At 44.4% G+C, this 15,582-nt stretch overlaps 1 protein-coding gene across 6 annotated transcripts in view; it reads left to right on the top strand.

The window, feature by feature from the left end:
• Positions 1–14,793, top strand: part of PKNOX2 (PBX/knotted 1 homeobox 2) — an 87,200-nt gene extending 72,407 nt beyond the window's left edge. For all 6 annotated transcript variants that reach the window (XM_063417930.1, XM_063417926.1, XM_063417931.1 and 3 more), the window contains 7 exons: positions 1,153–1,341; positions 7,762–7,894; positions 7,978–8,075; positions 9,969–10,088; positions 11,866–11,942; positions 12,421–12,599; positions 13,242–14,793. In XM_063417930.1, coding sequence (XP_063274000.1) covers positions 1,153–1,341; positions 7,762–7,894; positions 7,978–8,075; positions 9,969–10,088; positions 11,866–11,942; positions 12,421–12,599; positions 13,242–13,489 — 1,044 coding nt within the window. In that variant the 3' untranslated portion in view covers positions 13,490–14,793. The remainder of the gene's footprint in view (positions 1–1,152; positions 1,342–7,761; positions 7,895–7,977; positions 8,076–9,968; positions 10,089–11,865; positions 11,943–12,420; positions 12,600–13,241) is intronic.
• Positions 14,794–15,582: the final 789 nt, after the last annotated feature.

Below are 15,582 nucleotides of genomic sequence, written 5' to 3'. Positions count from 1 at the left end.
TGCCAAGATGCACATAATTACAAATTAGAAAAAGGTCAGATCTCACCATTATCAACTCAATCAGCTGCCGAGTGCCACACAGTCAATTAATTCAGCATCTGTATTTTTTACAACCCCGCGCACGTACGCCGTCGGACTGTAACTCTTTTTCCGGACAGATATACGACGCAGCGGAGCAGGGACATAAAATGAGACCCTAAGCAAATGAGCTGAGATAATTGAGAGATTTATTTTTTTACATATATGTGTCAGGTCTTCTTGCCTTTGCCCTTGAATATTGACTTTCATGGCCGGTGAGCCCTGGGAGGATGCGGAAATCCTGGGCACGACACCTCCACCTTGTGCTTTGCCTGCGTCAGCTGCAGAGGAGAAAGAAGAAACCAACCAGAAAAAAAGCAAAAAAAAAAAAAAAAAGCACTAAATAAAAGATTTTTTCCAGCCTCAACACATCATCCCTGTTGTTCACCAACCAAAAATTCCCTTCCTCCGTCGTGGAGCTGCCGCTGGAGTTTGGCCCTGGGTTTTTCAGGATGTTTCCCAACCATGGCAACTTGCAGTTTGTAAAGATGACCACTAAAATTTGCAAGTTAAAAACACTCTTTGAAATGCAAAGACGCTTTGTTACATAAAACCGGATTTATTGCCCCGCAGTGAATAGCTGAAATTTTATATATTATGCAAGATTTCAAACAGCGGCTGTAAAACTTAAGGTTTCAGCTCGGTGAGAGGAATGTTTTATGTGTAAATTTTTTAAGGTTTATGGGGTACGTTTTAATGAGGCCCAGGCTTTGCACCAGCAACAGCTCACGGCTGAGTTGCAGCCCCATAATCTTGTTAGAAGAAGTGGTCTCCAGAGAATAACCAAACACTTTTCAACAACGAGGGGTTTGGGCTTGTACTTATTTTGGGCGTGGGGAGGAATTCCCATGAAGGCCGTGGTGAATTTGGTGAATTTTTTCCTCTTGGATCTCAGGGTTATGATTGACGGGCAAGGAAAAGGCATGCAAGGGATGAGCTCTGGGATGGGTTTTGGGCAAGAATATTCATTTTTGTGTGTGTTGGGAAAGGAAACGGATTTCATTCTGCTGTAGGGAATCATACTATGTTAAATTTTGGGGAGAATACTGATTTTATCTTTGTGCCCTTGCGTAGATGGTGAAGGCGATCCAGGTGCTGCGCATCCACCTCCTGGAGCTGGAGAAGGTCAACGAGCTGTGCAAGGACTTCTGCAACCGCTACATCACCTGCCTCAAAACCAAGATGCACAGCGACAACCTACTCAGGAACGACCTGGGGGGGCCCTACTCCCCCAACCCCTCCTCCATCAGCCTCCACCCCCAGGTAAGGCCTTGAAATCCCTCTCCAACAACCACTGTTGCACTTTGGCCAACAGGGAGTTGGGCCAGCCAGGTTTCAGACTTGCTCTGCAGGAGTTGTGGCCTCCTGAAAAGTCATCAGAGTCCATCCCTAAGAATTAAAAAAAAAATTCTGTACCTTCCTCACAGAGTGCAATAAATGATGTTGTGGTGGCTTTTTTTTCTTTATTTTAAATTTCTTCATGTCCTTTTTTTTTCATGGGTTGGCAGAGCTGCAACCCCAATGTTTGTGGCTCTACAAGAGAGAGAGTGAAGGACTCCTAAATTCTAATGTTGCAGCAATTAAATGTGAGGGCAAGGGAGCCGTGCAAGTGTATGGGAATATAAACAAGAAAGTTGCAAATTTTTAATGAAAAAAATGCTATTTATTGGCAGGAAGGACAGAAACATCAGGATTTTCTTCACTGCTTCTCACTTTTTGTTTCAAGGATTTTTGGGTCTCATATAACCCTTTCTGGCTTCACTGCTCCTTTCTGTGTCTCAGCAGATCTTGCAGTCCTCCCCCAGCATGATCAACATTCCCTTGACTTCTTCTTTTGCGTAATTTGGATTTTTAGATGGGAGAAGACATTTGGTGCCTCAAGCATAGTGGAAGAGTACAAGGAAAGGCCTGAGAAGTGCAGAAATATCAGCTGCAGTAGCCAAACCAAGCTGAACCTTGGTGGCTTTTGGGGCAAAATAAGGGACTTTTACTCAATATTCAGAAAAGAAGCTGCCCATGGGTTGGGGTTTCATGTGCATCTGCAGTGGAGGGAATAAATCTTGCCTGGTTGCATCCCAAAAAACATGATGCTGTATTGTGTTCCCCAGGGCATTTCTCCCTCTGAGACACTTGCATTTTTGGGGTAGAAAAATGGAATTTAGGGTTGCACAATCTCACCAGAAATAACTGCAGTGAACCCAAAATAACCCAGGCAGCTCCTGGGGCTCTCCCTAAAAAGGAGGCAGGGTGGTAGGGCCTTCTTAGGGCTTTTGGGGCATTTTTAAGGTGTTGGAAAGGAAAAAAATGCCATTTTTAACAGCTTGGCTCCAGGTGCTGCAGACTTTGAAGCTCCCAACATGATGAGGGAAAAGCCCCCCAGAAAAGTTCTGTTTCTTATTTGGGTTCCCTGAAAGCACCAAACCACTTAATCATTGATCTGAGAAACCCCATATTCTCTATATTCTAATAATCTCCAGAAATAGACTTATTATCCCTTCGCTGCTTTATGGAAGCATTCCTTATGATCAAAATTAGCAAGACACATGCATAAAAGAGAACAATAATTGCTCAACGAGCATCTCGTTTGTAATTTATTAGTTTCTATTATTGTGCATTGCCATGGCAACAGCTCACATCCCGGGTGATGAGAGAGATGTTAGATATGAGCCGACAAAGCTCCCGGTCCCAGCAAATGGAGATGCACGTTTTTTATCAGTAATTTTCATGAAAATAATAAGTGAGGGAGTTAATGAGATGGAAAGCCGTCCTGTGGCTATTGTGAATTTTTTTCTCCCTCCCTCCTTCCTTTTTTTTTTTTTTTTTTAAGTGTTGATCTAATTAGAATGCATCGGTCAGGAAAAGTAATGAGGATTTAGTGGCTCACAAAGAGGTGGGGATCATATCAGAAAATTAGCACGAGCCTTTGGAAAATAATCAGGCCCATGGAGAGGGACCAAGTGCTTCTGATTCCTGGAAACCCAGAGCTGCTGACATTTCCCTTCTGGGCCAGACTTGAAAGTTGAGGAATTCAAGTGAGGATTTGAAGGCAGTTGTGAAATAAATGGGAGCACACCCAGGAAAGACCCAACTGGAGGGGAAATGTTGGCTCAGCCACCAGGGGATTTTCAGCAGCTGGAGCTGAAATATTTGTGGTGATGGACCACGAAAGAGCCACCATCTCATCTGGTCATGGGATAAGGATGGCAGACCCGTGACAACACAATGGCAAATATTTTCTGTGTCCAACTACACAGTGTCAAGTGCTTGAGTACTTCAACACATTGAGTGTACTTGGTTTACGTGGATAAAAAAGGGTGGAAATACTCTATATCCATCAGCTGGGCTTTAGAGGCTGAGGATGCTCCAGAGTGCTGAAAAATCAAGGGATTGGTGCTTTAAAAATGGCAAGTGGAATGATTTCTCTCATTATCAGCCTGTTGGTTTCATGCTGAGGGGAGGTGCAAGAGCAAATGGGCTGTTAATTTAGGATTTCAAAGTAATCTAAATAATGAAATAAAATTAGTGTCAGTGAAGGAGGTTTCTCAGCAAAAAGGTTTTCTTAGGATTTGGAAGAAGCATCAATCATTCTGTGAGGAGATAAACCAAGTTTGTCATGAAAATGAAATATTTCAGGTTTTGGCTAAGTTTTTTACCACAGGGCATGTTTAAAAAATTATGGACACACAATAACAAAGATATCAACCAAAACTGGGAAAACAATGTCTGGACCTGTGAAAATTACATCACAGGACAATCTGTTGGATTTCCCTGATGTATCCAAAAAGGATGGTCCTCACCTGCTGTAATTTCTGCTTTCTAAGATGGAAAATGCAAGAATTTTTGGAGATGCAAAATGCCTGAGCTGATGGGAAGATGAGAGAACACTCAGACAAGGTGTTTTGACTGTTGCTGAAATATTCTCATGTTGCCAGATCCAGAGATGATTCCTGGTGTTGGCCAAGTTTTGGATACCAAGTACGGGGTTTTCCCACCTGATGGGTCTTCCCTGAACTTTCATTGCCTTACAAAGATTTTTGCCCCCTCTTTTCCCCATTGCTTCCTCATTTTGTGCTTTGCTTTGTGTTGTGATTGAGTCGTTGCCTCTCTGTCCTGCAAGTCCACCAAGCCATTCCTCTTCTGTTTTTGTTGGTTGCTTTTCACTTGGCTTCATTCCTCTACCTCAAGTCCTCATTGTGCCCTTTTTAGCCCCCTCCCTTTATTTAATGAATATTTTTTTAGTTTTTTCTGACCAGGATGGGAGAGGGGAGATCCTTCTTTCATGGAAGAGGGAGGAAACCAATTTAAATCAATGCTTAACTTCAACTTTCCTTCAGCACCAAAGGGGTCCTCACTGCTCTCCACTTGCAAGAAAAAACCAGTTGCAGAATCAATCACACTGGGAACCACAGCACTGCTGGGGACGTTTAAATGGAATCAAATTTTGGATTTTCCAGCTCTTGTTTCAGGTTGGCAGTGCTTGAATGGGCATTTTCAGGACAGCATTTCTTCTTCTTGGATTGCTTCTCCACAGACTCACAGAGTGGTGTGGGTTGGAGGGAACCTTGAAGCCCATCCTGTTCCAACACCCTGCCGTGGGCAGGGACTCCTTCACTGGTGGCTGGAGGTGGACACTTGGTGTGGTGGAACTCACTGCAGTGCTTCTCTGTGAAGATCTTCATTTATCCAAGTTTGCCCTTTATTTATCCAATTTATCCAAGATCAACCCTTTTCTCTTTATTTAAAGCCAACTTTTTCCTCGTCTCCATCCACCCATCCATTCACAAAGGAGCCTTATGAATTATCTTACATGGCTTTGGATTTCTCCAGCTCTTTCTTGGCAAACCCATAGGTTTCCTTTTTTTTTTCCTCCAATTAAGCCCAATTTCCCCCAGCACACGTAATTTTCAGAGTTAGGATGAGACAGACATTTTGGCATACTGTGTACCACCCAAAAATGAATGTCTGTGTCATAAAGCACAAGGGCAAGGACAAGCAGCTCAAGTAGCACTGAATTTTAGCACTTTCTTACAATTTGGTACTTGGACATTTTCCTTATTGTAAGAAAATGTTTTTTTAATATCGTGTCCCAGATCTTTTCCTTCATTGAAGTGACTTTTAATTCAGGGAAATAATGTTTTGCTGTTGATCAGTGCCAACATGTGGGTCTGCAGAGACACCTAGTGATGCAGTTTTCTTCACACTCAGATTTCAAAATTGCCAAAAGCATTTCAGCTTGAGTGTGGGCAGGCCCTGGCACAGGGTGCCCAGAGCAGCTGTGGCTGCCCCTGGATCCCTGGCAGTGCCCAAGGCCAGGCTGGACAGGGCTTGGAGCAGCCTGGGACTGTGGGAGGTGTCCCTGCCATGGCTGGGGGTGGAACAAGATGAGCTTTAAGGTCCCTTCTAACCCAAACCATTCTGTGATTCTATGAACTTCTTTGAGTCTCAAAATATAAAATATAAAATATTTTCCACTGCAGCAAAACTGCCAAGCCTAACAGCATTTGGCTGACATTTGCAATCTGAGGCAATTGGTATGCAAAATATATATATTTTTTAATCTTCTTGGAGATATCTCTATATTTATTTGAAGGTGGAGCCTCCACTTCCATTGGGTCATTTTGGTTTCACAGTTCTGTTGCAGAAAGACCATTAATTCCTTTTACAGCTCTTTTTAATGATTACCAATATTCTGCCTTTTTGGACACCAATGAAATGATGTTTTGGGAGAGTTTTCCTCTACACCACAAAAACAAAGGCCACGTTTTTCACCACAAAATGCTGTTAAAAATGGCTTTGACCACTGTACATAGAAACAGCAATTCCCATTTTCTGATATTCCAAATTGCTTCTTCCCAATGCACTTCCAGAAATGGTGTTCTGGGTGTCCTTCTTCAGGAAGAATCATGGAAAAACAAGGCAGAGGAGGAAAGCTGGAGGTCTTCAAGCTGCTCCAAGCTTCTGGTCATATCCAGCTGCTTTTTGGTGTTCTCCTGGACCACATTTGATTTTTTATGAACATTTCCACCGTGTTTATCAGCCAGATCCTTTGCCAGAGCTAAATCCAAGAGTGTGCAAAAGAGACTGATTTTTGCTCTCTACATCCTGAGAAATTCTCATTTCTCAAACTGGGAACTACATCCCCCAGAAGACTGGAGGTGGGGAAGGAATGCTAAAAAAAAGTACAAGTATTTTACAGTCATATTTGCATTTTTTTAATTAATTCAGCTATGGAAAGGAATGTCTGGGAATGAAAAATTCACAGCAATTGCAGCAAAATTTCCAGATAAGAAAAATAACAAAAGTGGCAGAGGCATTGGGTCCAGCATTTTGGAATTGGCATCACAGGAGGGGAAAGTGCCATAAGGGGGTTTTAATAGGAAAAGCAGGAAATTTATTGACTATAATGGGCACAGTGGTGATTGATGATGGGGGAAAATTGCCTGAATGTGATGGGGAGAAAGGGAAAAAAGGAACAGAGCTCAGGTTTCCCCCAGCAGCAATGGGAAATGAATCGATGGGGACACAGAGCAGCCCAGCCAGGGTTTGGTCATTCAGATTCCATCTCTGGATTCTGTCTGGGCAGTGGGAGCTGCAGCTTTTCCCACCCTGATCACACTTGCATGGTTGCCTTTCCCAGTGTCATTGCACTAATCCAGGGAAGTTCTCTTTTCTTAACTGAAATAATAAGATTCATGAAGAAATGCCTCAAAATCTAGGAAAAATGAGTTGAAAGGTGAAAAAAAATTCCCTTTATGTTCAGCACTCGAGAGCCAGCTGGACACCAGGGAACTGATGCAGACTGAGAAAGCCAGCAGAAAGGGACAAAAAAAAAAAAAGTGCAGCTTTATTTCCATTTCAGCTGGGTGAATTAGAGAGATGCAGGTATCTTAGGTTTATTTTAAAATGATAATTTTATCAATATTACCAACATTATTTGCAAAATCCTGCCCATGTGGAAGTTTGGGGTACATTACCCCACATTCCCCCCATATCCTCAGTAGTGGGACTCCTCCCTTCCCAAAATGTCACATTAAATACTCAAATAGTCATTTAAATATTAAAATAAACAATCACATAATCATCCCTTTTGAGGTCTTTTGGTGGTTACTCCAGAAATGGGAGTTAAAGTAAAATTGCAGCTCGTGGCTCAAAAAATTGCCCTTTTTTGTGAGAAATTAGCTTAAAGCTGCAAGGAATGATATCAGTGGTGTTATATTATTATTAACTTCATTATTTCACTCTAAGGGAAACTGTGCTGCTCACCCTGTGTTTTAGCAAAGGCTGCATCATCCAGTCCCAATCAAAGCAGCAAAAAATTAGAAATGTTTAGAAAGAAAAAGATAAAAGAAATTCCTTTTGGTCCCTCGTGATCTTTTATTTTTTCCCTGTCATTTTTTTAATGGAGAAGAGTGACTGCACAAAGAAAACAAGTTTGGGGAAGATGCTAAATGGGGGCTTTACAGAGCATAAATCCTTTTATTTCCATCTCTTCTTTTTGCAATTGCAGCTAACTGGGAAAATCAGATTTTTCTGTGATTTCTCCTGTCGAACCACCAAAATAAAAAAAAACTGGGGGGAGGAGGGGGAATAAAACCCTCATGCTGAAACTCACACGATGTTTTTCATAATTTTTCCCTTTGATATTTTTTCCTGTTGATATCTTGGACGTTTCCTTTGGTGCAGGAGATGCTGCAGAGCTCCCCGGCGGCGCTGCCGCCCGCGTCCAACCCTCCGCCGGGCATCGTGGTGCCCGCGGCCACGCTGCCCCCGGGCAACCTGGCCATGGGCACCGGCAGCAGCTCGCCCTCCATGCCAGGTAGGCACCTCGGGGGAGGTGGGGACACCTGGAAATTTGGGGTTTTGGTGTCCCCACGTGTGGTTTTGGTGGTTTTTCCACAGGTGGAGCGTTGTACCAGCCGGTGACGATGGTGACGTCGCAGGGCCAGGTGCTGGCCCAGGCCATCACCCCTGGTGCCCTGCAGATCCCCAATGCCCAGGTGAGGCACTCCCACCTCAAATTTAGCCAGGACTTGGCACTGCAGAGAGAACCCCCCCATTTCTCCATGAATTCAATCCTGGAAGCATCTTAAATTTTTAATTAGCAAGAGACGTTGATTAAACCCATCTGCCAGGTGACTTTGGGGTACCTAACAAATTATAGCAGTGACCTAAGGAGTATAACAATGCTTATATTATTGTTATAAAATATTACAACATATAAATTAACATACATAATATTATTTTGTGCAATATACAATGTGTAACAATATCTGTTATTTGTAATGTGTGATAGAACATATTTTATTCTGTATGCTTTATTATATATTGTGTATTGTACATATTGCATGTTCTATACTCTATATTGGAGAGGAGAGGAGAGGAGAGGAGAGGAGAGGAGAGGAGAGGAGAGGAGAGGAGAGGAGAGGAGAGGAGAGGAGAGGAGAGGAGAGGAGAGGAGAGGAGAGGAGAGGAGAGGAGAGGAGAGGAGAGGAGAGGAGAGGAGAGGAGAGGAGAGGAGAGGAGAGGAGAGGAGAGGAGAGGAGAGGAGAGGAGAGGAGAGGAGAGGAGAGGAGAGGAGAGGAGAGGAGAGGAGACGAGATCTATTGTTGATGTATTACAGATCTTGGATCACTGGCATTGCCTGACCAGCACAGCAATCATGGCACTTGTGGGAAAGGCTCATTTTTAGGTCTTCCTTTCTGAATTTGGGGATATTTTTCAGCCATTTGCTCTGGTTTTATTGCTTTTTTTTTCCCTGACATTGCAATGAGTTATGCAATGATCCCTGCATTCTTGCAGTGAGACAATGATTTGGAGCAGAGCTGGATTTATTAGCACAACTTGTCCATGAGCTCTTCCCAACCCCTATTCCCCAGGAGTTTGGAAAAAAAAAATACATCAATTTCTGTAACACTGCTTCCTAGGGGCAGAGCAGCAGGCAGTCACCCCCATTATTTCTGAAATGCCCCATTTTAATTGCAGGAGCTTCCTATAAAACAATCAAACAGCATTTTGGAAAAGAGTGGCAACTCCCTGGCAGGTTTTTTTTTGCCTGTGCAACGCTTAAAATTTTTCTTTCTATAATATCTCTCCACTGCAGGTTTAAATCTTGCAGCAAAACCCTCTGTGGTGGGAAAAAACGTGCACAGGGAATATTGGGGCAGGGAGAGAGCCTGGACAAGCACCTCTGGATGCTCTTCCTGTGCCACTGGCATGATTTATTCAGCTGGAACCCAGGGGAATCACAGGGACCTGCTGGCCTGATGTTTAATTCATCCAGGAGAAGTGTTTTGATGAAGACTTGAGGAAAAAAAAAATCCCTTTTTAACTCAAGTGCTTAGATTTCAGTTTGGTTCCTGAATCCTCATTAAAACTTCTCCTGCAGCAAGATGCTTCTTTTTAATTTCTGGGGGGCAATAAGCAAATTTTGGCTCAATGGGCATCTCCCTCCTTGTGGTGGAAATCAGCTGGGTGAGGAACATGAGTTTGCAAGGGGTTGGTGAGTGGCAGGAGGTTTTTAACTTTCAGTTGAGAAAAATCATCTTTTTATGAGGTTTGGGGTAATTTTTTACTCTATTTTTTCACGTGAAAATGTTTTCCTCCTGAGGCACACACTGAAATTGGTCATGGCATCATCACCACATTCCCCAGCAGTGCCATTACCGCTTGGAAAGTATTAACAAAAAAAAATTGAAATAAAAGATACAGATCCTGGAGAAAAATCTGCATTTATGCAGATTTGGTGGAGCAGGAAATGGGGTTTGGATGCTCCTATAAGCACCAGGTTTTTCTCACTCATCCCACTCCCATTTCAGGTTGGTTTTGCTCATTTTTTGGGCTGCCCATCACCATTTTCAAACAATTCTCTTCCCATTCCTTTCCCCCTGAAGGTGAACCTGGATCTCACCTCCCTCCTCGATGGTGAGGACAAGAAGTCCAAGAACAAGCGGGGGGTCCTGCCCAAACACGCCACCAACATCATGCGCTCATGGCTCTTCCAGCATCTCATGGTGAGCACCAGGGCCACCAAAACACCCTGCAGGATGGAAAAAACGGGACAAAAAGCCCAGGAATTCTCAAATCCGGGTGGTGGTTTGTCCAAATTTGTGTTTGGAGGTGCAAAGTGGTTTCATATTTTGGGATTATTTTGGGAATGGCCGTTGTCACTGAAGGTGGGGAAAAAAGTTCCCTTTAGGCAAGAAGAAGCACACAAATCTAGAAGGGAACACCCATGGCTTTTTGAAGATGGATAAATGAGCTTTTTTTTTTGCAGTTAACAGCTCCAAAATATCCTTTTCTAGCAGGCTGGAATGTGAGAGCTGCTCACAGGTAGGGTTGTAGCACATCAGCCACCAGTCAAAACACAGAACTGCAAAATCGCCCCATTTTGGGGGATTGGAGATGGAAGGCAGAGGGAGCTTAGATGCAAACTGGATATTTTCGTGCATGAAGAGTTCTCTCTCGCCAGCAGGGCTGGGAGAAGAGCAAAAAGCCAAAAATCCCACATTTTTCCTGCATAATTCAGGCAAGGAATCACTTGGAAACTGGTTGCAAAGACTGGCTCTCCATGAGGACGGAGTGGTGGGAGATCCCCAAGGCATCAGTAACGCAGAAGAGAAAAGCTCCAAGGAGTAACTTGTGGAAAATATCAGCCAGGACATGAGGCAGCAGCAGGTTGGGAACTTCCCAGCCTTTTTTTTTAATGGAAAAATCTGAATTTATTGCAATGAGGACAAGAGCGTTGCTGTGTCATCCATCTCCCTGTTTCTGCAGGGCACAACTGCAGATTTGCAGGCACAAAAAAGACCAGAAAGTGCAAAGTAATATTTTTGCCAGGTGCCAGGAGAACCCCATAGCTCAAGATTTCCAAACCTGAATTGAAAAACCAAAGGAAATTCTTCTGCTGGATGGTTGGAACTTTGATCTCAGCCTGGTCCTCGTGGTCAGAAGGAATTTGGGCTGCCCCATGAGACTTTTCCATCTGCTGTCAGAGATGATGTGGTTTTTAACCAAAAGTTCTCATCATTTTACTGGAAGTTGTGGAGCAACAGCAGGAAGAAAGAATGTTGGAAATAATATACCAAAAAATGGGATTTTTTTCCCAAAAAAAGTGCCATTTGTAACCACTGAGGCCCCAGTAGGAAGTGAGTCCCCAGTGTTGACTTTGGGTGGTTTGGTCAGGAAAATCACAATTTTGGGGGCCAACAGCTGAAAAACAAATCATGGTAATTGTCACTGGCTTGGGGCTCCAAAACATCCATGTGGGGCTGGTTTGATACTAATTTCATTTCTGGGGCTGGAAAAGAGCATTTTAGCACAGTGGGAAGGAGGTTGCTGAAGCTCTCAGTGCTGGTGGTTCCCAGTGCAGATGTTTGAGGTGTTTTATTGATGCCTCTGGCAATAAGTGTTGTGGGTGTTGAAGCCCAAATCCTGTGTTTACCAACAACCATCACTGGAAAATTGCTAGAGTTAAAAAAACCCAAAAACCCAAGAACATTTTCCTTCAAGGAGAGAATTTGATGGAAAGCCTTGGAAAAACCCTAAAGGCACCTGAGGAAATCTTGGTGCTCTTGATTGCCACTCTTCAATCTTGCATTCAGCAAATGCGAGAAGCCACCAAATTTAGGGTGAGAAAAAAAAAAAAAAAAAAAAAAAAAAAAAAAAAAAAAAAAAAAAAAAAAAAAAAGGAAAGAAAGAAAAAGAGGCAGGTTTTATTCTTTTTCCCTCAGGGAGGATGTCCTGCATGCAGGGATGTAATCTTGCTACCCCATCTCTCTTTTTTTCCAGCACCCCTACCCCACAGAGGATGAGAAGAGGCAAATTGCTGCCCAAACCAACCTGACCCTCTTGCAAGTCAACAACTGGTGAGCAGATACTGGTGGCCCACACAATCATTTTGCTGGCTTTAGGACCTTTTTCTCCCCATTTTGGTGCTGTATAATGCTTTTTTTGGGGGGTAACTGGGGTGGTTAAGGCTGATTTTTGGGGTGTCCTGCACAGGGCCAGGAGCTGGACTCAGTGATCCTGGTGCGTCCCTCAAACTCAGCACATTCTGTGGTTTAGTGACTCTGGGATTTCTGGGAGATGAGCTCGGGTTTGTTTAGTGTCAGTTTTGGAAGGTCTCAGTGCCCTCTCCTGGCAAATCCAGCGTGCAGTGTTCTCCCAGCTCAGCAGGAAAAATCAATGCAGAGCTACAATACAGGCAAATAAAAACCCCCCCAGCTTTCTGAACCACGGGGCTGCTTTCCCAAATCATGATTATTATATTGCACTCATGGACTGGCTGTGATGTCGGTGTAACAACCCTTCCTCACTCCAGTGCTCCCTCTTTCCCACGGGCAGGTTCATAAACGCCCGGCGGCGCATCCTGCAGCCGATGCTGGACGCCAGCAACCCCGACCCAGCGCCCAAAGCCAAGAAGATCAAATCCCAGCACCGGCCCACGCAGCGGTTCTGGCCCAACTCCATCGCCGCCGGCGTCCTGCAGCAGCAGGGGGGCAATGCAGGGACAAATCCCGACGGTAAGGACCGGCCCCGGCCGCCCCTGCTCCTCCAGGGGCGTTAATTGATTGGGAATTTCTAGAGCCCTTCATTGAGCACAGGAGGTGCAGGAAGGTCCTTCCAGTTGGCACCGCAGTGAGGGTGACCCACTGTGGGGCACGGCTTGGGTCATGTCCTGGGGAGCTGGGGAGGGAGGGGAGACGTGGGAAGAGGGAGATGAGAAGACACACTGAGACAAGATGGGAAGAGAGAAGATGAAGAGAGAAATTAGGTGATGGAAATGAAGAGAAAATAGAGAAGATGATGACGATGAGATGCTGAACAAAGAACAGATGAGGAAAATGAAGAGAGAAGATGAAGAGAAGGTGAAGAGACCAGACAAGAGGAAGAGAAGGAAAGGTAGGACTTGAGAGAAGATGAAGAGAAGATCTGCCCAACCAATTCGGGCATCTGCTTGCTCAAAACTAAGCTTTCTTGTTATTTAATGATGCATTAGCTAAAAAAATTAAGGATTGGACCTTGGGGAGTGACTGGGGTAGGTGGGACACCCTATGGGTGAAGCTCTCCAAGCTTTTCACTTGAATTATTTTTGGTTCGTGCACTTCTTTGGTCCTTTCTGTGTTAGCTGGGGAGTCTCCTTATTTCTGTGCTTCTAATTCCAGGCTCTCTCAGCATGGACAACCTCCAACCCCTCTCATCAGCCACTGCCACCATGGCCATGCAGCAGGCGATGCTGGCAGCCCACGACGACTCCCTGGATGGCACCGAGGAGGAGGAGGAGGATGAGGAGGACGAGGACGAGATGGAGGAGGAGGAGGAAGAGGAGGAAGAGCTGGAGGAAGAGCCTGGTGGCCTCCCAGCAGCACCTGGTGCTGACCTTGGTTTGGACCACAGTGACTCACTGGAATAGCTCCTCCTGCACCCTCCCAAATCATTGACAGCACCAGATACAAAATTCCCCCTGAAATGCAAAAAATAAAAAGGCAAGAGGAAGAAATTAGTGAGAAAAAAGCAAACTGGCAGCGCTGGCAGAGGCCCTGCTGCCCACAGGAGCGCGGGCACCACCACGGCAGCGCGCGGAAGCGAAGGACACACGTTTACAAGGCACATATTGTGGCCAGATTAATCCTTTATTTCAGGTTTTATTTTTCTTTTTTCCCTTCATTTTTTTGGTAAGCAAAAGCATTTTTAGGGAGAAGTGTTTTCCCCACGGGGGCAGTGGCGGGTGGGCCACGGCGTCCATCCCTTGGATCTCTCGGTGCAAAGAAAAGCCAAACCAACCCCAGGACTTGATGCTTTTTGGATTTTTCCCCCAGAAAGGTCATTCACAGAAATTCTGGCATGGATGGGGAAGGAAAACAATCAATGAGTGCAAATTCTGCTATATCTAAGGAGGGTTTGGTGCTCGACTCATGGGATTGCCCAAACCTCCCAACTTTGGCCCCGATGCTGCGGCTTTTTGGTGACTCTGGACACAACTTTCTGGAAAGGGGAGGAAATTCCTCCAAATCCTTTAATTTATGTGCTAAAACCTCTGCTGAATCTGGAAAAAAAAACAAAAAACCAACTCACCCCCGTTCTCGTCCTTAAGGGCCGAGATTGGACACAGAGTTGGGGCAAAGGCTGCCGAAAGTCAAACTTTTCCAAGGCATTTTGGCACAGAGTTAGTTAAAAATGGGGAAAAGAACAGTTTAAGAAAATGCAAGATTTCACCCAAAACTGACTGGCGATCGCCACGACTCGCCTGGGTGGAAGGAAACTCAGTATTGTTGCTTCAAAGATGATTTCTCCCTGGTATTGTCCCTCCACATGGGAAAATGGTGGAGCTTGAGCCCTGTGGGGAAGGGCAACTGCCAAAACCCCTGTATTTTGGGGTTTTTTATTTTAAATGCTAGCAAAAAGGGTGCATTCGCCTTAAAATGTGGCATGGGAGGAAATGCAGAAGCAAACCAGGGCAAAAATAAAGGAATTGTCTTCTGCAGGTTCCTGCTCTAAATGTGAGATTCTAGGAGAAGGATCATTTTCTTGGAGGCTTTTTGCCCATATTGTCCTTTTTTTTTTCTTGGCTCTTGAAGAGTTGATAGAAGAACCTGAACAAGAGCTGGGATAAAAGCCACAAGTGATGCAATGGGCAGAAATGCCTATTTTTGGATACTGATCTGGCGTGAATGTAATCTGTAATTTCATAAAGGATTCATTGTAATTTAGTATTAATTCCTGGCCATTTATTATAAAGTGCTACAAGATGAGGGGTCGCACCTGTATTTTCTTGGCAGCTTCTTCCTTTGAGTGGAGAAGACCCAAAATGCAGGAATAACCCCCCAAAATGGGCAAAACTCCCCTCATAAAATTATTTTACCCCCAAAGTGGGTGGAGGGACCCAAATTGGTAATTGATTGATGTGGAGAAAATTCGATTTATATTTCCAAAAATGATGGTCCACCAAAAATGAAAATTTTCATCCTCAAACAAGCTGCAATGGGATTTTGCCCACTAATGAATCAAACACCCCCCAAAGCAGTGATGGACACCCTAAAATGAGCTGTGTTCTCCAAAATTAATTATGAGTTATTCCCCCACCAGAAGCTGCCCCAAAGTGTTACAGACAACCCCAAAATGGGTGATGCTCACCCCAAAATGAGTTTCCTAAAACGAGGGATGCTCCTCAGAATCAAATGATGACCCAAAAGGGGCTAAGCTCCCCCTGAAATGAGTGAGGCTCTCCCAAAATGGGTGCTCACCCCAAAAGGAATTGCATTCTCCAAAAATTCTCCCCCAAAATGAGGGACATGTCCCCAAAGGATGCTGTCCCAAACTGGTCCTTCTGGAAATGAGTGACTCTTCTTAAAATAAGTGACTTCCCCCAAAATGACTGAATTTGCCCCCAAATTGACAACCCTCTCCAAAAATAACCCCCAAATTAGGCATTCTTCCCCAGAATAAGTGACCCTAACCCAATTCTCCCCCAAATGGAACTGATTGAAGCCCTCCATCCCTTAAGGA

Source organism: Prinia subflava, chromosome 22, assembly GCF_021018805.1.
Source record: "Prinia subflava isolate CZ2003 ecotype Zambia chromosome 22, Cam_Psub_1.2, whole genome shotgun sequence".
NCBI lineage: Eukaryota > Metazoa > Chordata > Aves > Passeriformes > Cisticolidae > Prinia > Prinia subflava.
The sequence above is the reverse complement of the archived record's forward strand: the minus strand, read 5'-3'. Positions and strand labels throughout refer to the sequence as shown.